This window comes from Pholis gunnellus, assembly GCF_910591455.1.
Source record: "Pholis gunnellus genome assembly, chromosome: 8".
Classification (NCBI taxonomy): Eukaryota; Metazoa; Chordata; class Actinopteri; order Perciformes; family Pholidae; genus Pholis; species Pholis gunnellus.
The window spans coordinates 13,465,153-13,480,378 of record NC_136534.1 but is presented as its reverse complement, the minus strand read 5'-3'; the positions used below and the strand labels follow the sequence as shown (position 1 = coordinate 13,480,378).

The window sequence follows — 15,226 nt, the reverse complement described above, 5'->3', positions numbered from 1 at the left end:
GTAACGCAGTATTACGCAGTCTTTTTTTTTTTTTTTTTTGGTAAATCACCTTAGACCTCTGAGAGCCACATTTGCTGATTTACAGTTTGGGCAAAGTATCCATGGTAAAATGTTGCTATTGAGACTAAACATGGGATAGTATTTTGAAATCTGATGAGTAACGTTGATGCTGCTCTTGAGGAAATCCAGACACTTTTACTCATGTGAGAACATTTTTTTGTCTGTCAAACAGTTGTTTTAACCACGGTCGGAGGTTTTGACTCACTGACTATCTGGCAGAAAGGGCGGAAGGGTTTCCTGATGAGCCCATGGTTGTGTCATCTAATCAAAGTCTGCTGATGCACAACAGCAGTGCAGAGGAGACATTCTAATTGTCATAAGAAGCATATATTAAGATGCCTTAGATGACCATAATATTATAAGTTTTAGTCTGACTTCCTTCAGTTGCACTGAACAGAATCAACTCTTCTCAGAGCCTCATTTGACGAGAATATAAATGTAACTTAAGTAAAAGTGCTGATCAATCAGCAAAATGTACTTTAAGTACAATAAAAAGTACTACTTATGCAGAAAAAAGAGTCCTTGTGATATTTCTACTTTTATAACTGCTACTCTTATCATTCTCATTCTACTATATCCGCTGCTACTGTTGTTTGTAAAAGTCATAATTTGTCTGTACTACTTCTGCCCATACTGCTCCTACTGTTATTACTGCTCTCATTATATATACAATATAGATATGTATAGATATATATACATATCATTTCTGTCATTTGAATTGATTATGTTGAAATTTCATTATGTTTTTTATTCTGTACGCATGACATCTGTTGCACTTCTGTCCCTCCTGGGAGAGAATTCCCTCCTCAGTTGCACTCCCTGAGGTTTCTTCCATTTTTTTCCTAGTTAAAGAGGTCTTTTTAGGGAGTTTTTCCTTATCCGATGCGAGGGCCCTGGGACGTACAATGTCTTGTACATACTGTATTGCTAATGGCTATCTAAGAACACAAGTTTAATGTCCTTGTGAGTGTATGTGCCCATGGACTCATTGCTGTATAAAATGATATAACAAATCATATTCAAGCACATTTCCTCCCATCGTTTATTTAATCCTTATTTTGAGCTAAGTTGTCATTATGAACATGAACTTTCCATTGGGAATCATCCTCATCCACACCTAACATCAGAATGTAGATCATTTATCCATATGCCCAGAAATGTAAAGATGATTGACGAGAAGGCACTTGACATTTGAAAAAAATAAAAGCTCTTTGGGTGTTGATCTGTTTGAGCAACCGGTAACACCTTGTTCATGACCTTATTTTTGTATTGAACCTAAATATTTATTTTGCATGAATGGGATTGTGACAGCTCTGCTCCTCCTAGAAATGACAGCTCCACAATCGTTTGTTCGTGTTACAAAACAAGGAGTTATTCTTGTTACACCTTTACTGCTCTCCAAAATGCTATAAGCAAGAACTGCACTCTACATGTAAGTCCTTAATATTTTCATTTAAAACAGAGATCATAGTTTCTCATAAAGCCATATCATTCATTTGAAGATGATTTTTTAAAAAACTGCTGTCCCCCCTCGGCTCATATCGCTGGTTACAGGTTGCCTGTCCTAATCCCCGGAGCTTCATACTGATACTGAACATGTTATTTACATTATTTTTACACTTCTTAAATCATACGAGACACAAGCGTCTTAACTCCAAATGGAGTATTGTTCTATTGAGCTCTGTTTAGGTTTTATTGGAAGATATTAACTTTTTATGGAAGGTGTATATGTAAAGTATTGAACTTTTCCCCAAATGTGAATTTACTCACATCACAAGATGACACATTTCACAACACCATAAGAGATATAATAATAATATACCTCATCAATAAATACTCAAGCTAAATTGTTTTGAAAAAAGAAAAAGTCACAAGGCTGCCAGAAAAGAAATGAGAGTAGGGATGGGAAAGGTGCGAGCACACTATATATAGAATAATGAATATATAATAAAATAATGATAAATCATCTCAGAACATCCATCCGCTAAAAAAAACAAGCCTGTCCACTGGGGTTTTCAAATGGTCTTAAGAGGCAGGGGAATATATTTTCTAGATTACAATGCAAAATAAAAGAAGAAATTAATATCTTAGGTGATCTTCCTATGATTAGTGTTTGAATCAATATTGTGGCATCAACAACAACGTTCGTTGTTGGCGTTATGTTATTTATAGTTAATTTCAGTCACAAGTAAACCCAAGTTTACACAACTAAACCACCTATTCTGTGAGGCTGTCTACCAGCAAACCATTTGAGAAAGAAACGTGCAATTTGCCTACATGGAAACTTCTCCTTTCTTGTCCTTTGATCAGAATGTACTTTGCACCCAAATCTGTGACTTTACATTGTGCTTATTCTTGTAGCCTGACCCCTGCAATCCTGCAGTTTCACATATCAGTACAGTCAAGATTGTAACTTTGATTATGTACAATTTGGACATTCACGGCCACTCCCACTGATGTTAGTAAACTCCGCAGGCTGGTGTGTGAAGCCTAATTTGAGGTCAAGTTATATTTTGCCTTGCTTATCAGCGTGTCGCCCGTATACTGTATTATGTAATTGTACGTTGATCTACCAAGTCAAGTGTTTGTTTTTCCCTGTATGTAATGTAATCGTGATTCAAAGAGAACAGGACAGTACACATTAAAAAAATATTTTATTTTTTCCTTTCTATACAAGTTCCCACAACCATAAAAATGATTCCAGCAATTTCCAGGCGTGTAATATGACACTAAACAACGTGCATCTTACACACATCCTTCTATCAAGAGAGTAGGTATACAGCAACTACATCAAGGTTTCAGAAAGAGACTCCATATTTTGATCCACTGCCATCATCAACATTGTCCAGTTTTGTCACAGAGGTACAGTTTGTTTTTCTCTCCTTGTGCATTTTTCTTACTGCGCTATACTTCAACTGCCAATTTCTGTATTTTCAAGTAAATGTGCAATGCTGCAGAAAGTGTCATCCAGGATCCAGTGCAATAACAACAACAGTGGTACATGTATGGTCATAAACCGACACAGTCAAGCAAGTGGAGTTCATTGTGTTGTTAAAGTAATCTACTGTATATTCACATACGTGGACATATTGTCTGAATATTTAAAAAATATATATAAACCAAGATCTATTGCCCACACCTTTAAATACTTTTTTTAAAATCTTAATTGCAGTTTTCCCAACTTGAGATATCATGAACAAATATCTGATGGAAAGCCATCTCGTCCATAAGAGAAACCTGAGAAGTGCATGGGCTCAAAAGCCCTCAGTACAGTTTCCTTTAAATGTGCAATACCGCCATATGAATCAAACATTTGCCCTTAAATATATTCATCAATATAAACAATATTTTTTTTTGATGGTTTAGCAGCTGCATACCTGTACGTTATTTAATGAAATCTTAGACAAAATAAATAAATGAAACTCACTTAATAAAATAAGGTCAGTGGTTGAATTTTAATAAATTATTATCCTTCTCTTAGTTCTTCACAGGTCACTTTGGATCTACACACTCAATGTGTAACTTTGGACGCGTTTCCTGCATGACTTGCGGAACCACACCCAGTAGAGGCAAATCATAAGCAGCCAGTAGCACGTGTATGCCACAGAGCCAAAGATGATGAACTTAGTCTCCAGTATCTTGTCTTCAGTGAACCAGTCTTTTTGACTCTCCTCATAAATTCTGTAACCAAGCCCACTTAGTAAAATGGCTGTCCACACTGACAGAGGGAGGAGGGGCATGTAGTTTCCAACAATCTTACGTCGGCCTGATGTCCCCCAGTTGCTTTTGTTCATGGTGATAATGGCAAAGTACTTAGCAGGCAGCAGGCTGGTCATGTACAGAGCCGAGTAGAGGGACATAAACACCATCACCATGTCTCTGCGCAGGATGCAGGCGTAAGCCGCTTTCACCAGCCCAATCAGCTGGATGCAGCACAGGATCCAGAGGATGTCCCACAGCGTGCCAGTCCAGAACAGCTGGATGATGGTGGCGGTGACGAAGAAGGGGAAAATGCCTGAGACGATGGACTCGTAGGTCATCCAGAGGTGGTGCTTGTGCCACCACATTGCATTGTAGAGCCACTCACGGAAATACGATTTTGTCCAGCGAGTTTGCTGGTTGAGCCAGCGCAGAAACTGAGCAGGTGTCTCCGTGTAGCATTTGGAGCGGGCTGTGTATCTAAAGGAAATGGCAAAAAAAAGAATATCTATGAAACCTTTATCATGACAGCAAAAATTGCACTATCAAGATAGTTGCGTCTGATGCAAGCATCTTACTTTGTAGCAAAGCCCATGCTCAGCATTCGGTTGGTAAGATGTCTGTCGTCACCAAATGTGCAGTGACTTCCCAAAAACGTCTGATTGTACCAGGACTCCAGAAACTGCTGGAGGAGATCGTTCCTGTACAGACCTTTGTGGAACAATTCAGGAATTAGTTACAATGAGTTACAAGAGTGCATTAAAGCCATGACTACCACTGCTTGACATGTAGAATGATTCCTTTGACCAATGTCAGAGGGGGAAAAAAATGTATTTTCCTTACCCAAAGGACCACTTATACAGGACACACAGTTGAAGAAGGACTGGCAGGACCTTTCGATGTTGAAAGCCATCCAGTACCTCAGACTGCTCATGAAGCTGATGTAGGACTCTTTCAGGTTGAGGATCATCACATCTCCTCCCACAGCACCGTACTTGTGGTTACTTTCCAACACTTTGCACAGCTCCACGGTGGCCAGACTGTCCAACTTGGTGTCTGAGTCACACACCTGGGGAGGGAGAAAGAAAGTCTCACTCTTAAAAAATGTTTACAGTAAAAGTTTCTTAACATGAGGAATATGAATTCTAATAGATACCTGTATGTAGTCAACTGATGACCCGAGTGCTTTAAACGCGGTGTACATCACCTCCCGCTTGCCGCCCCACTTCTGCATGATGCACACGCAACTCTTGCTCTGGATCAGCTGCTCTACCTCTCTTCGCTGTGGATCCTCAAATATGATATGATCAGCATCCTCTCCTGGGCCCATTTCCACATCCTCCTGGGTCTTGGTGGGGTCCCATGTATGGTAGTTGTTCCTCCACACACAACAGCCAGGGTCCTGGTCCGCAAACACCTCCCTGAACATCTCCATCATATACCGGTCATCATCTGTGTTCCCGTCGATCACCATGATGATGCGGAACAGCTCAGCAGGATACTTGAGGGCCCTGATGGAGTTAAGGCACTCTCTGAGATAGACAGGGTCCTCCTGGTAAGCTGATATAGTGAAGCCGATGGTTTTGGTGAAGGTGCACGGGTATGTGCGAGATTTCATTCGACGGTGCTCAATGAAGGCGAAGAAGCTCTGGACCAACATGTGGAGTGAGAGGAGTAGTCCATAAAAGCCAAAGGAGATGATTCCATACATGGAGGTCACTAACTGGAAACCGTCAACGTATGCCCACACCATCACGCCCAGGACCACCGCAGCAAAGGTGAATGTGAAGATGGCGCGGAGCGTTGAGCCAAGCTTCTTCAGTAAAGGTTTCAGCTCCATTGTGCTTCTTTACCTAACAGAGCACAAAAACACCACATACATGGTATAGTCATATAGGGTATAGCTTGTATGTGCGTAAAGGATTCCTACTGGTTTTTGTCATGCTAAAAATGTATGCAAACACTCATTGTGGTTTTGGGGAAAAGGGTGTTTTAAATGGAGTTGTTTTATGTGGACTGTTGTAAGACATGTTAACAAGCTATACAAGTTGGAAAATAATACAGCTGGCTATAAAGCTTTAAGCTCAAGGCTGATGTTTTTTTAATTGTTTTTATCCATGTTGCCAAGACTGTTAAACGTGAATATCACTGACAACTGTGCCCTATAGAAACGCATGTAACAGTTTAGGTAATATAACAGGAATAACATGGCTCAGAGGGTCCAAGAGACTTTGTTGACATGAGTTACCATTTTCTATTAATTTGATTTACTGGGTTATTCTAATGTGGCTCATTCAATATCATATTTATATTACTGTTCAAAGCACAAGAATATGACATGTTTTTTTAAATGCTTGTATGAAGCCTATATGTAAATTGGTTCAGATTCCCTACAAACTACTAAATCAACCCACACTCACAAAACAAAACGTATTCTGATAGAAAACCGTAGCTGACCAAAAACGTCGCTGTATAAGAAAACACGGTATTGATCAATTGACTAAATCAATACTAAATTATATAATAAATCAATAAACGGGTAAATACAGCGTTAAATGTAAAAGTATCATTCATCTTACCACGGCAAAAAAATCGGATGTTTTTTTTTTTTATCAATTTAAATTGATTACCGTGATTCTACAGACATTATTTTGGCTATATTTAAAATACAACCAAACTCTAGTAATTATAATATAGCCTAATTGCTGTATTTCTGCGTTTATACATATGGCTAATTCAGCAAAACAGCAATTAAAAAACGTGGCTAAACACATGACAAATTTATTTTCAACCCTACCTGATGTCAAGTTCCGCTGGTGTTATTTGCGAGACATCCACTCGATGCGTTCTCTTGTATGGCAACCTGCCGTGAAGTTGTTTGGCTTTATAAACTTCTAGGTTGAATGCGGGATGGAGCCATGGACGCGCTTTTTAAGGTGGTCCCATTGGGAATTATCAATTACGCGCGCTCCCGCTGACTCAGTCGTGCGTCAGGAGCAAGGCGGTGGTCCCGCTGACTGAGCGCGCGGTATACGCCATAGAGATGTTACGTCTGGGACCTCTGACAAGACTGTTTCCTAAAAAAAGAGGTTCCCAAACTAAGCAGTATTTCTGTTTGGAACCTCTAGGGGACTTTGGGGGTTTCCTATTGTGAGGTTTGTTCTTATCTTGACCACAGTTTCCTTTTTTTACAGCCAACCTAAAGATCTAACATTAACTTAGACCTATTTTAATAACACCAATACATTTTATTTTATTTCATTATATAACCAGCTGTAGCTTAGAGATGTATTTTTACACAAATATTGTAAACGTTGCACTCAGTACTATACTTTCTTGCACTTGACTTTTATGCTACTTTTTACTTCTACTCCACTAAAGTTGTGAAGGAGTTATTGTACCTTTTACTCTTTAGTGACTATTTACTCCACAGATTTAGATTATTAATAATAAATCATCTAATTGATTATGATTTGTTATTATAGGTTATGCTACCCAGCAGTATTTATAGTAATTATAAATAGCCCCACCTTTATCAGCTGCAATGTGATGAACACATTGATACATCACTGATCATCCAGTGATATATATAATGTATATATTATTCTGAAATGAGCCATTCTGCATATTGAGTACTTTTACTTTTGGTTCTTTAAATATGTTTTGACACTTTTTTACTCTTACTAAAGTGAAATTTTGACTGCAGGACCTTCAATTGTTACAGAGTATTTTTACACTGTGGTATTGACATTTACATAAGTAAAGGTTCTGAATACTTCTTTCACTGATATTGAAGTTGAAAGTCTCAAAGTGATTCTGTTTCGCCAGAAACAAAACAGAATGCCAGGACACATTAACCTTGAGAGAGAAAAGATAAGAATCAACAGAAGCCGCTATCGAGCTTGTACACTTGTTGGATGTTGCCCTCTGCTGGCTCCAATCTGACACTGCAAAAGTCAAGACACCAAAGTGATCGTAAAGTAACAGCAACACTTTTCGTTGTGAAGTGTATTATGAGAGGAGTCAAAGCTGGTGTCACTGGGGAAAAGGAAGTCTTCTCTGCTCTGTCCTACTTATCTATGACTTCAGAGGACTCAAGCTGCCCCTTCTGGTTCACTGAGTTGCTACCACTGACCTGACTTAACCATGATTACATCCCTGGAGAGTTACTTTACAGGGAAATCTGTTGACCGCTTATGAGGGTCCACACCCTTAGCCACAGGAGCTGGCCCGGGCCGTCAACGCGCTCCATGTCGGACCCAAATAGAAGCCACCAGGCCGCTGATGTCATGTGTGGAGGCTGAGCAGTCAATGTGTTTAGGGACGGCAAACGAACAGTCTCAACTTTCTGCACATGTGATGTGGGCTTTTTCCGTGAGATCTGTATGTTGTTATGTATGTGCTTCACAACACTGTATGCTTCTGTGACATTGTTTTATCACTTTTAATCCATCATCTCCAATATATTGTCATCTTTTTCTGTTAAATTGTGTAAGGTGCTTTTTCAAAATCTTCTCACATATTATTATTAGATTATTACAATCAGCTTGTCAGCTATTTGCCTTTGTTGTTCCTTTTTATAGCTCCATTTTTATGGAAAGCTCATGGCTACACTGCTGGGTTCTTCTGGCGTGTCCCTGGCTAATCAGTGCAGTCGCTGAGGGACATGCTGCATTGGTCTGTGGCCACATCAAGAACATGTTCTCCAAAGGACACTGCAGAAGGAAAAGGACTATTTTACCAAGCTGCCATAACTTCTAAGCTTGTCAACATGGTTTGTGAAATTGTGTAGGATTCAAAACATGGAGATTTGTGTTGCCAGAATAAACATCCTCTGCGAAGCCATGTTTTAAAAAATATAATAGTGCAGCATCCAGCATGCTTCATAGCAGTAAGGGCTATTTTTTGTACATAACTGAGTCCTCGTTAGGCCTCTTTAGTCGGTGGTCAAGAAAATGCCCGGTGACTCACCCCGCTGCTCTGTGCCACACCCAAGCAACCAAAATCCATTTAAATCACTCTGCCATTTTGTGATTAAGTGTTCTCATATGTGCACCTGTTGTTGATTGCCTGTTTGCGCCCTTACACAGAGAGGTTACAGAGCTGGGACGCTTGCAGGGAGTTAAAGTGTCTTGCAGTACATACGTGTCCTCCTTTAGGGGCTCAAAATTGAAAGCTCTGGTTGACAATGTCTTCCTATATTTTCATTTTACTCCAAACACAACCTGCGTCAACATTCAGGCCGAAATACAGCTCAAGAAAAGATACTGCAGAGCGAACTGTACCACATTTGTAGCAGACAGTGGTCCAACCAGTGATTATGGAGTGTAGCCAGAGTGTGCAACATGCTGTACAGTTTCAGCCCACAGAGAGCAGTGTAGCAGCATTTTCTTTTGCCCTTTGTGATTTACTGTTGGTTGACTGTAAATGTTAGGTTTGTTCCTCAACGGCTCCGTGTTCTACCGAGTCATCCATGAGCAAGAAACATGTATGCCCATTCATTTTGAAGTCATTTTGAGCTATTTACACTCTTAGATACTTAGATAGATGCTATTTTACATTCCTGCTTGCTTACCAAAGCTATGAATTATTGTGCTGAGCACAAGTGGCTTTTCAGACACACTTGTTTTAGACACCTGCAGAGCAATTTAATCAATTTACTGTAATGTAAAGTCAGGGTGTTTAAGGCAAAAGACGGGATGTTATATTCTTAGATACTGTCATTCTAATGACTCACAGATAGACCTGTAAAAACCACACTGTACACACAGCTCATCACATAGTTGACTTTACTGTCTGTTCACGTGTGAATTCTTTGATATCTTTGCTGCTCAGCCAGACGCCATGGTACTCTTGATCCAGGAGATGTAATTGCAAACTCTTGTGTACACCCCCGGCTTATTTCTCAGAGCGCAGCCATGCCCCCAAGACACAACTCCCTGGAGTTCCCCGTCACACGTCATGGGACCCCCTGAGTCACCCTGAAGATAAAATAAAAGATGATTATCTTAACTGGTGCATCCTTTCAATCAAGAGGCAGACACACTTGTTTTGTGTTACAGCAGCCATGATCTCTATAATACCTGGCAGGAGTCTTTTCCTCCCTCCAGATAACCAGCACAGATCATGTTTTCAGTGATTTGGAAAGGATATGAATTAAAGCATGTGTCATCGCTCAGGAGAGGGGCGTCCAGGCACTGCAACTGATGAGGGTACCTCGCTGGAAGAAGACGGCGAAAGGGTGTTTTTATGAACAATAATGGCATAAAATAGCGTTTTTGGAGCCTTCTCAGGCAGTCAGATAGTTTGTCTGTAACTCACAGCCCTCATTACTGGGACGAAGACTGCCCCATCCAGAGATCTGGCACATTGTCCCTTCACTGGCACACTTTGAAGGGAGCGTAGCAGGGCGTACATAGCCGTTCAGAGTGGCGGGTTGGCTCAGCTTGATCAGCATGATATCACTGTCCTGTGTGCGCGAGTTGTAGTCAGGGTGGCGAATAAACTTGGCAGACATAATGTGCTGTTCAGTCCCTTCAGGTTCCCAGATGTCGTGCTCTCCCAGACGAACTTCAACATCTGACCTGGAAGAAATAAATCCATCTTTAAAGTGACTTTGCACTCTTGATGTAAGGGAAAACCACAAGGGGAAAAACACTGACATGAATCCATTCGTGTTAACCAGCTGCTACGGTTTTGATTTACATGCTGTGAACAGAGGTTAGCTAATCATCTTTCTTACTTTGTTTGGCAGTGTGCAGCAGAGAGCACCCACTCATCAGATAGAAGAGTCCCGCCACAGAAGTTGTACCCAGTGAAGAGAGACACTTGGTAGGGCACAGAATTTTTTGGACACTCGTACCCTCCTACAATCTTGTTATCTTCCTTCAGGGCAGCTGCGGCTGTAAAAAAAAGTGAGAATAAAGAAGTGACAAAAACAGGAAAGGAGGTTGTCAGTGAATTGACATCTATCATATCAACACGTGAGACTGTGGCACCAGTCGATGCCCCACAGTCTGACTTTTTACAGTATCTATCAATTCTGTACAATACCTGCCCCTCCAAAGAGAGTCAGAAGAAGAAACAGCTTCATGCCGTCTGTCTGGCTGGCTGGCTGGCTTGCAGATTAATGTGCTCTCACCCTCTTAGTTTCAGGTATTTCAGTCCGCTTATCTCTCTCTTATCGTCAGAGGTACACCTCAAATAAGGAACATGTGTTACATTTCCCCAGAACTCTGGGTTTAATGTACAGTATTCAGAAAAAGACAGAAAAACAAACTGGGAAAAACAGCTTAGATGAGGACAATTTGAATTGCAAACACTGGCATTTGGAATTCCCCTTTGTCAGTATGCTTTGAGTCAGAGTGGTTTTCATTAGATTTTGAGCTCACAGTTCTTAAGTTTGAGCTCACTTTGGGATCAGTACATTTGCTATAAAACTATGTCACTATGGCAATGACTTTCTGTACAACAGGTTTATTACACATATAAATTCTGGATAAGAGACGTGCACAGCCTTAAAGTGAACCACAAAGGGACGTTCATACTTGTGGATGTTGAGTAAGACTTGGTGTGTGGGTGTAATTCATTTGGTTAAAGATGCTCTGGGCCACAGTAAAAGTGTGCCATCGCAAATGAGCCATTTTCAACATCCAGAGAACTCAGAAAAGAACTTAACTAGTAGTATTTTACTTTTGTAATGGTCCGCTTCGTCTTACAAGACAGGTTGTCTGCTTATCAGCAAGCTGCTGTCTGGAAAAAAAGCAGTATGTAGCTGTGTTGCAATACATGGAAATAATTATCCATGTTTATTATGGAATAAACATGGAAATTCTTATAAAAGAAATAATCCAAACACAGAGAATTAAAATATTCAGAAAATGTGTGACGGTGTCAGCTGTTTCAGTTTCCTGTAAGTGTCATTTGTTGACACTAAAAACATTCATTTTAGTAGTTTTTTGTTAATTGTAACTAACACAACAATTTTGTTGACATTGTTATTATCTTCTATACAATTGTGTAGGTTTGGAGCATGTGCACCATTTCACTAAGTTAAAATAAAAATAGATTCCCTGAAGCAGAACTTTGTCTGACAGTTTCGTTGTACAATCCTGTGGTCAACTGCAATGTAACTTTTTTCTCGATCTCTCTGGTTTAGGTATGAAATATTCAAAGAAAGTAAGACCTCTCAGAGTTGAGACATTGCAAAACTGCATGTCATTGCTGAGTCAATGCCTCAGAATGGAGGCGTACTGAAAGGTACGAGGCACCGTTGCTCATGTATGAGCATAGGTGTTCATCAGCACCAGACAGGAAAACATTTAAATGTGAGGGTACATTTAACCAAACCCTATGATTATACACTTAAGGCTAAAATATAACGCATTCCCATCCAGCACAGGCAAGTTCTCCCCCCATCATTATTGAGTGGCACACTCACTGTCTGCCTCGTTCCTTTTACAACCTGCACATCATTGCTTGTAGTCCTTGATTGCAATCAAGTGCAACAACTTGGAGCATTCTGCCGAGAGACTTACTCTCTTGCAAAGATAAATAACGCCTCAGGTTGCATATGTGTTCACTGTTGTGTTTGTTTGCTGTTGGGATTTCACAAGACCTACACTAGCGATACATTTTTCATTAAAGTGGCAATAGACATGTGCAGGCCGTGTCTGTCCCGGGCTAATCTCACATACTGCTGGACCCATCAGTCTCATATCTTTTGGTCTCATTTTTGGCTGTGTTCTCAAGGACCTCTCTTGGTTGCAGTGATTCACACTTATTGAAAACATATTTGATTGACTCTTTTATACGTCATTGACTGTTGTCTCCTCATTTCTCTTAAACAGTCAGTGGGGACTGTAAGTGATCAACAACTGCTTCAGTTTAAGACTCTTGTTTCCGATACAATTAGAATTTTCCTCAACAATTGTATGTATGTATATCTGTGTGTGTGTGTGTGTGTGTGTGTGTGTGTGTGTGTGTGTGTGCGCGCATAACTACCGCTTAGCAAATTACAAACTGAGCCGAGCACTGAATACAATGGAGTGTGTCTTCTCATGTCGTTAGACAGAGAGCAATATATACTAATAGCTTCTGTTCATAGGAAGCGTCAAAAAGTGACCGTGAAGCATTACACGGTGAAATTTTAGCTTCACAGAGCAGGTGCAGACAGCTGCGTCAGTTAAAAAGAGAGTGTGACTGCAGCTTGAAATTTGAAAAACGCGTCTGATACGCTTACTTTCTAGATGGGGCAATTGTGGTTTGTGTTCATTTAATTTAAACATTACAGCACAGTTCATCGCAGACACACCTGGCAGAGATCTGCACTAAATAATGACACCATCGAAGTTTAGATTGGTTCCCAATAAGCTTCGCTTTCACTATGCAATTCTGATACTCGATTTACGGCGGGAAAAAAAAGGAAGTGCATCAACCACTGCACCACAAAAACAGGGAGAGGATGGTACTCTTGTTGTCCCCGGTAGCTATCAGTAGCTATCCTCGGTTACCAAAAGAGTATAAATCTAAGTTGTATGCAGTTACTATCCCCAGTAGTGGAAACCGAAGTAACCGTGGAAAACAAAATGCAGTTTGTCCTACTAGAGGGACAATAGTTCAAACGTTGTCTATCGCCACTTGAAGTTTTTAATAATATACACAAGGCCACAGAATATGTCAATGGCATTCATTAGAGAAAACTACTTTGGCAAAATGGTTCAAATGTGCAAGCTAAAAGTCCCTGAGCTAATTGCTCTGAAACGTCTTTGATAGACTCACATATGACACGCAGATGCCTGTTTTAGTTGCACATGTGCAAAACAGCATTCAGGATTTGAGCCGCTGGAAGAATTAGGATAAATTCTTTGCTGGATCTAAAACTGCCATCGTTCTTAAATAATGACCACAGCTATTTTTCCCCAACATACGCCACCCTACCCCTGAGTTACAATATATGGAAAGGATCCAAACTTCCATTCATTTCACCATCTGTGCGCCCTGTTTAACTAGTTCCGGTTCCCCTAATCCCATTCCACTGGACCTCAAAATACCCTCGGACAGACAGAGAGAGCACTGTGTCAGAGCACTGGATGACTTATGCATTGCCAGGCTTGTTTGCTGTCAGACAGAGCCCAGGCTGATTATTCATATCCCTTAGGTCTGCCGAGGGGGACCAGGCATTGTGGTTGAAAGCAGGGACGATGGTAAGGAAGTGGTTGAGGTTATTGAGGCTCAGCTTTTTTTTTCCTGTGTGTGGTGTATTTCATGGAAAAAAACGTCGTTGGCACCCGTTTCGACTTGAAAAACAAAATTCCTGACCTCTCCGCACCCAAGAGACAAGGGTTTGATTTCCAGTCAGTGCCGCAACAAGATCAACAAACCTTTGAGGTTTTAGGACACTGCGGATTCACACTATTTGTGCCTTTATCATCGAGTCACGGGAGTCTCAACACAACAGTTAGTATACCAGCATTTCAGGAAAGGAGTTGTGGATTTAGAAATGCTGTGAGCTCAGTGTTTTGCACTCCACAGCGACGAAAAATACTGGGTGTATTTCAGTGACGCTGGGAGCAGGAGTATGTCATTAGTACCGCACTGTCCCATACACAGACACAAACAGACATGCATGCATTTTAGTTGTGCCTTTCAGGTTGCTCCCCCACCCTCCCAGCTGCTGTAGTGAATAATAAACCCCCAAACTCCAACTGCGTATATCACCCTCTATACTAAAACTAAATTCCCTTTAAACCTCCACCAGTTGTTTTACACACCCAAATTGGTATTTGTGCGGCACACACATAATTGCATGTTTGGTTGGTAAATCAAGAACTCTGGCAAGCCCTTGGCTCTGAAGGCTCCCCTCAAACTATAGCCTTGGGATAGCTATTAATATCCCCTACAGACACCAGCAAAATGATCTGCCTTTAAGTTCTGTTTCAAGACTATACAGCAGAAAATTCAAAAAACACATTTAAACAGAAATGAAAAGTGGAGGATGTATTGCTCAAGAGGGTCAAAACCAAATAAAACAAAGTAGTCATGCTGTCTAGACTTTAGCTAAAACAGTAATGCCATTTAGTGTTACAAATGGAGCTGACCAGTTCAGATTTAAAGAGGGTGATGAGGAAGGTAACTGGGTCAGCTTATTTTAACCTGTTTCCTGTAGTTAGAATATATTGGTTTTGGACCTTGTGTCAAATATTTCCCAGTGGGGATGAATTTTCAGATGCTGAATGTTTATATATATATGAAAAAAAAGACAATGATAACATTAGTCCTCCCACACACTCAAATAAGGGTGTTGCTCTGGACTCACGCAGGGACTGAGAGCATGTAGAGAGACATATGTAGTGTCTCTCACTGTTTCACTCTCTCTCTCTCTCTCTCCTTCCTTCCTCCCCCTCACATCTGGACTATTGGCAGGACAGAGTTCCTGTGTGTTCATCAGCATGGGACTTACTTTCTA

At 40.6% G+C, this 15,226-nt stretch overlaps 2 protein-coding genes across 2 annotated transcripts; both read right to left on the bottom strand.

Moving 5' to 3' along the window:
• Positions 1–3,563: 3,563 nt before the first annotated feature.
• On the bottom strand, positions 3,564–5,599 carry has1 (hyaluronan synthase 1; the record flags this gene model as incomplete). The annotated part of the gene is made up of 4 exons (XM_079164618.1): positions 3,564–4,239; positions 4,338–4,470; positions 4,603–4,828; positions 4,916–5,599. 4 exons carry the CDS (start codon positions 5,597–5,599, stop codon positions 3,564–3,566), a joined length of 1,719 nt encoding a protein of 572 aa, XP_079020744.1.
• Positions 5,600–9,531: 3,932 nt separating this feature from the next.
• Positions 9,532–10,905, bottom strand: LOC306699863 (trypsin-3-like). The gene is made up of 5 exons (XM_079164638.1): positions 10,813–10,905; positions 10,502–10,661; positions 10,081–10,343; positions 9,843–9,979; positions 9,532–9,740 (listed from the first exon to the last, which is right to left on the bottom strand). The coding sequence occupies exons 1-5, from the start codon at positions 10,850–10,852 to the stop codon at positions 9,591–9,593; spliced, it is 750 nt and encodes a 249-aa protein (XP_079020764.1). The 5' UTR covers positions 10,853–10,905; the 3' UTR covers positions 9,532–9,590.
• Positions 10,906–15,226: the final 4,321 nt, after the last annotated feature.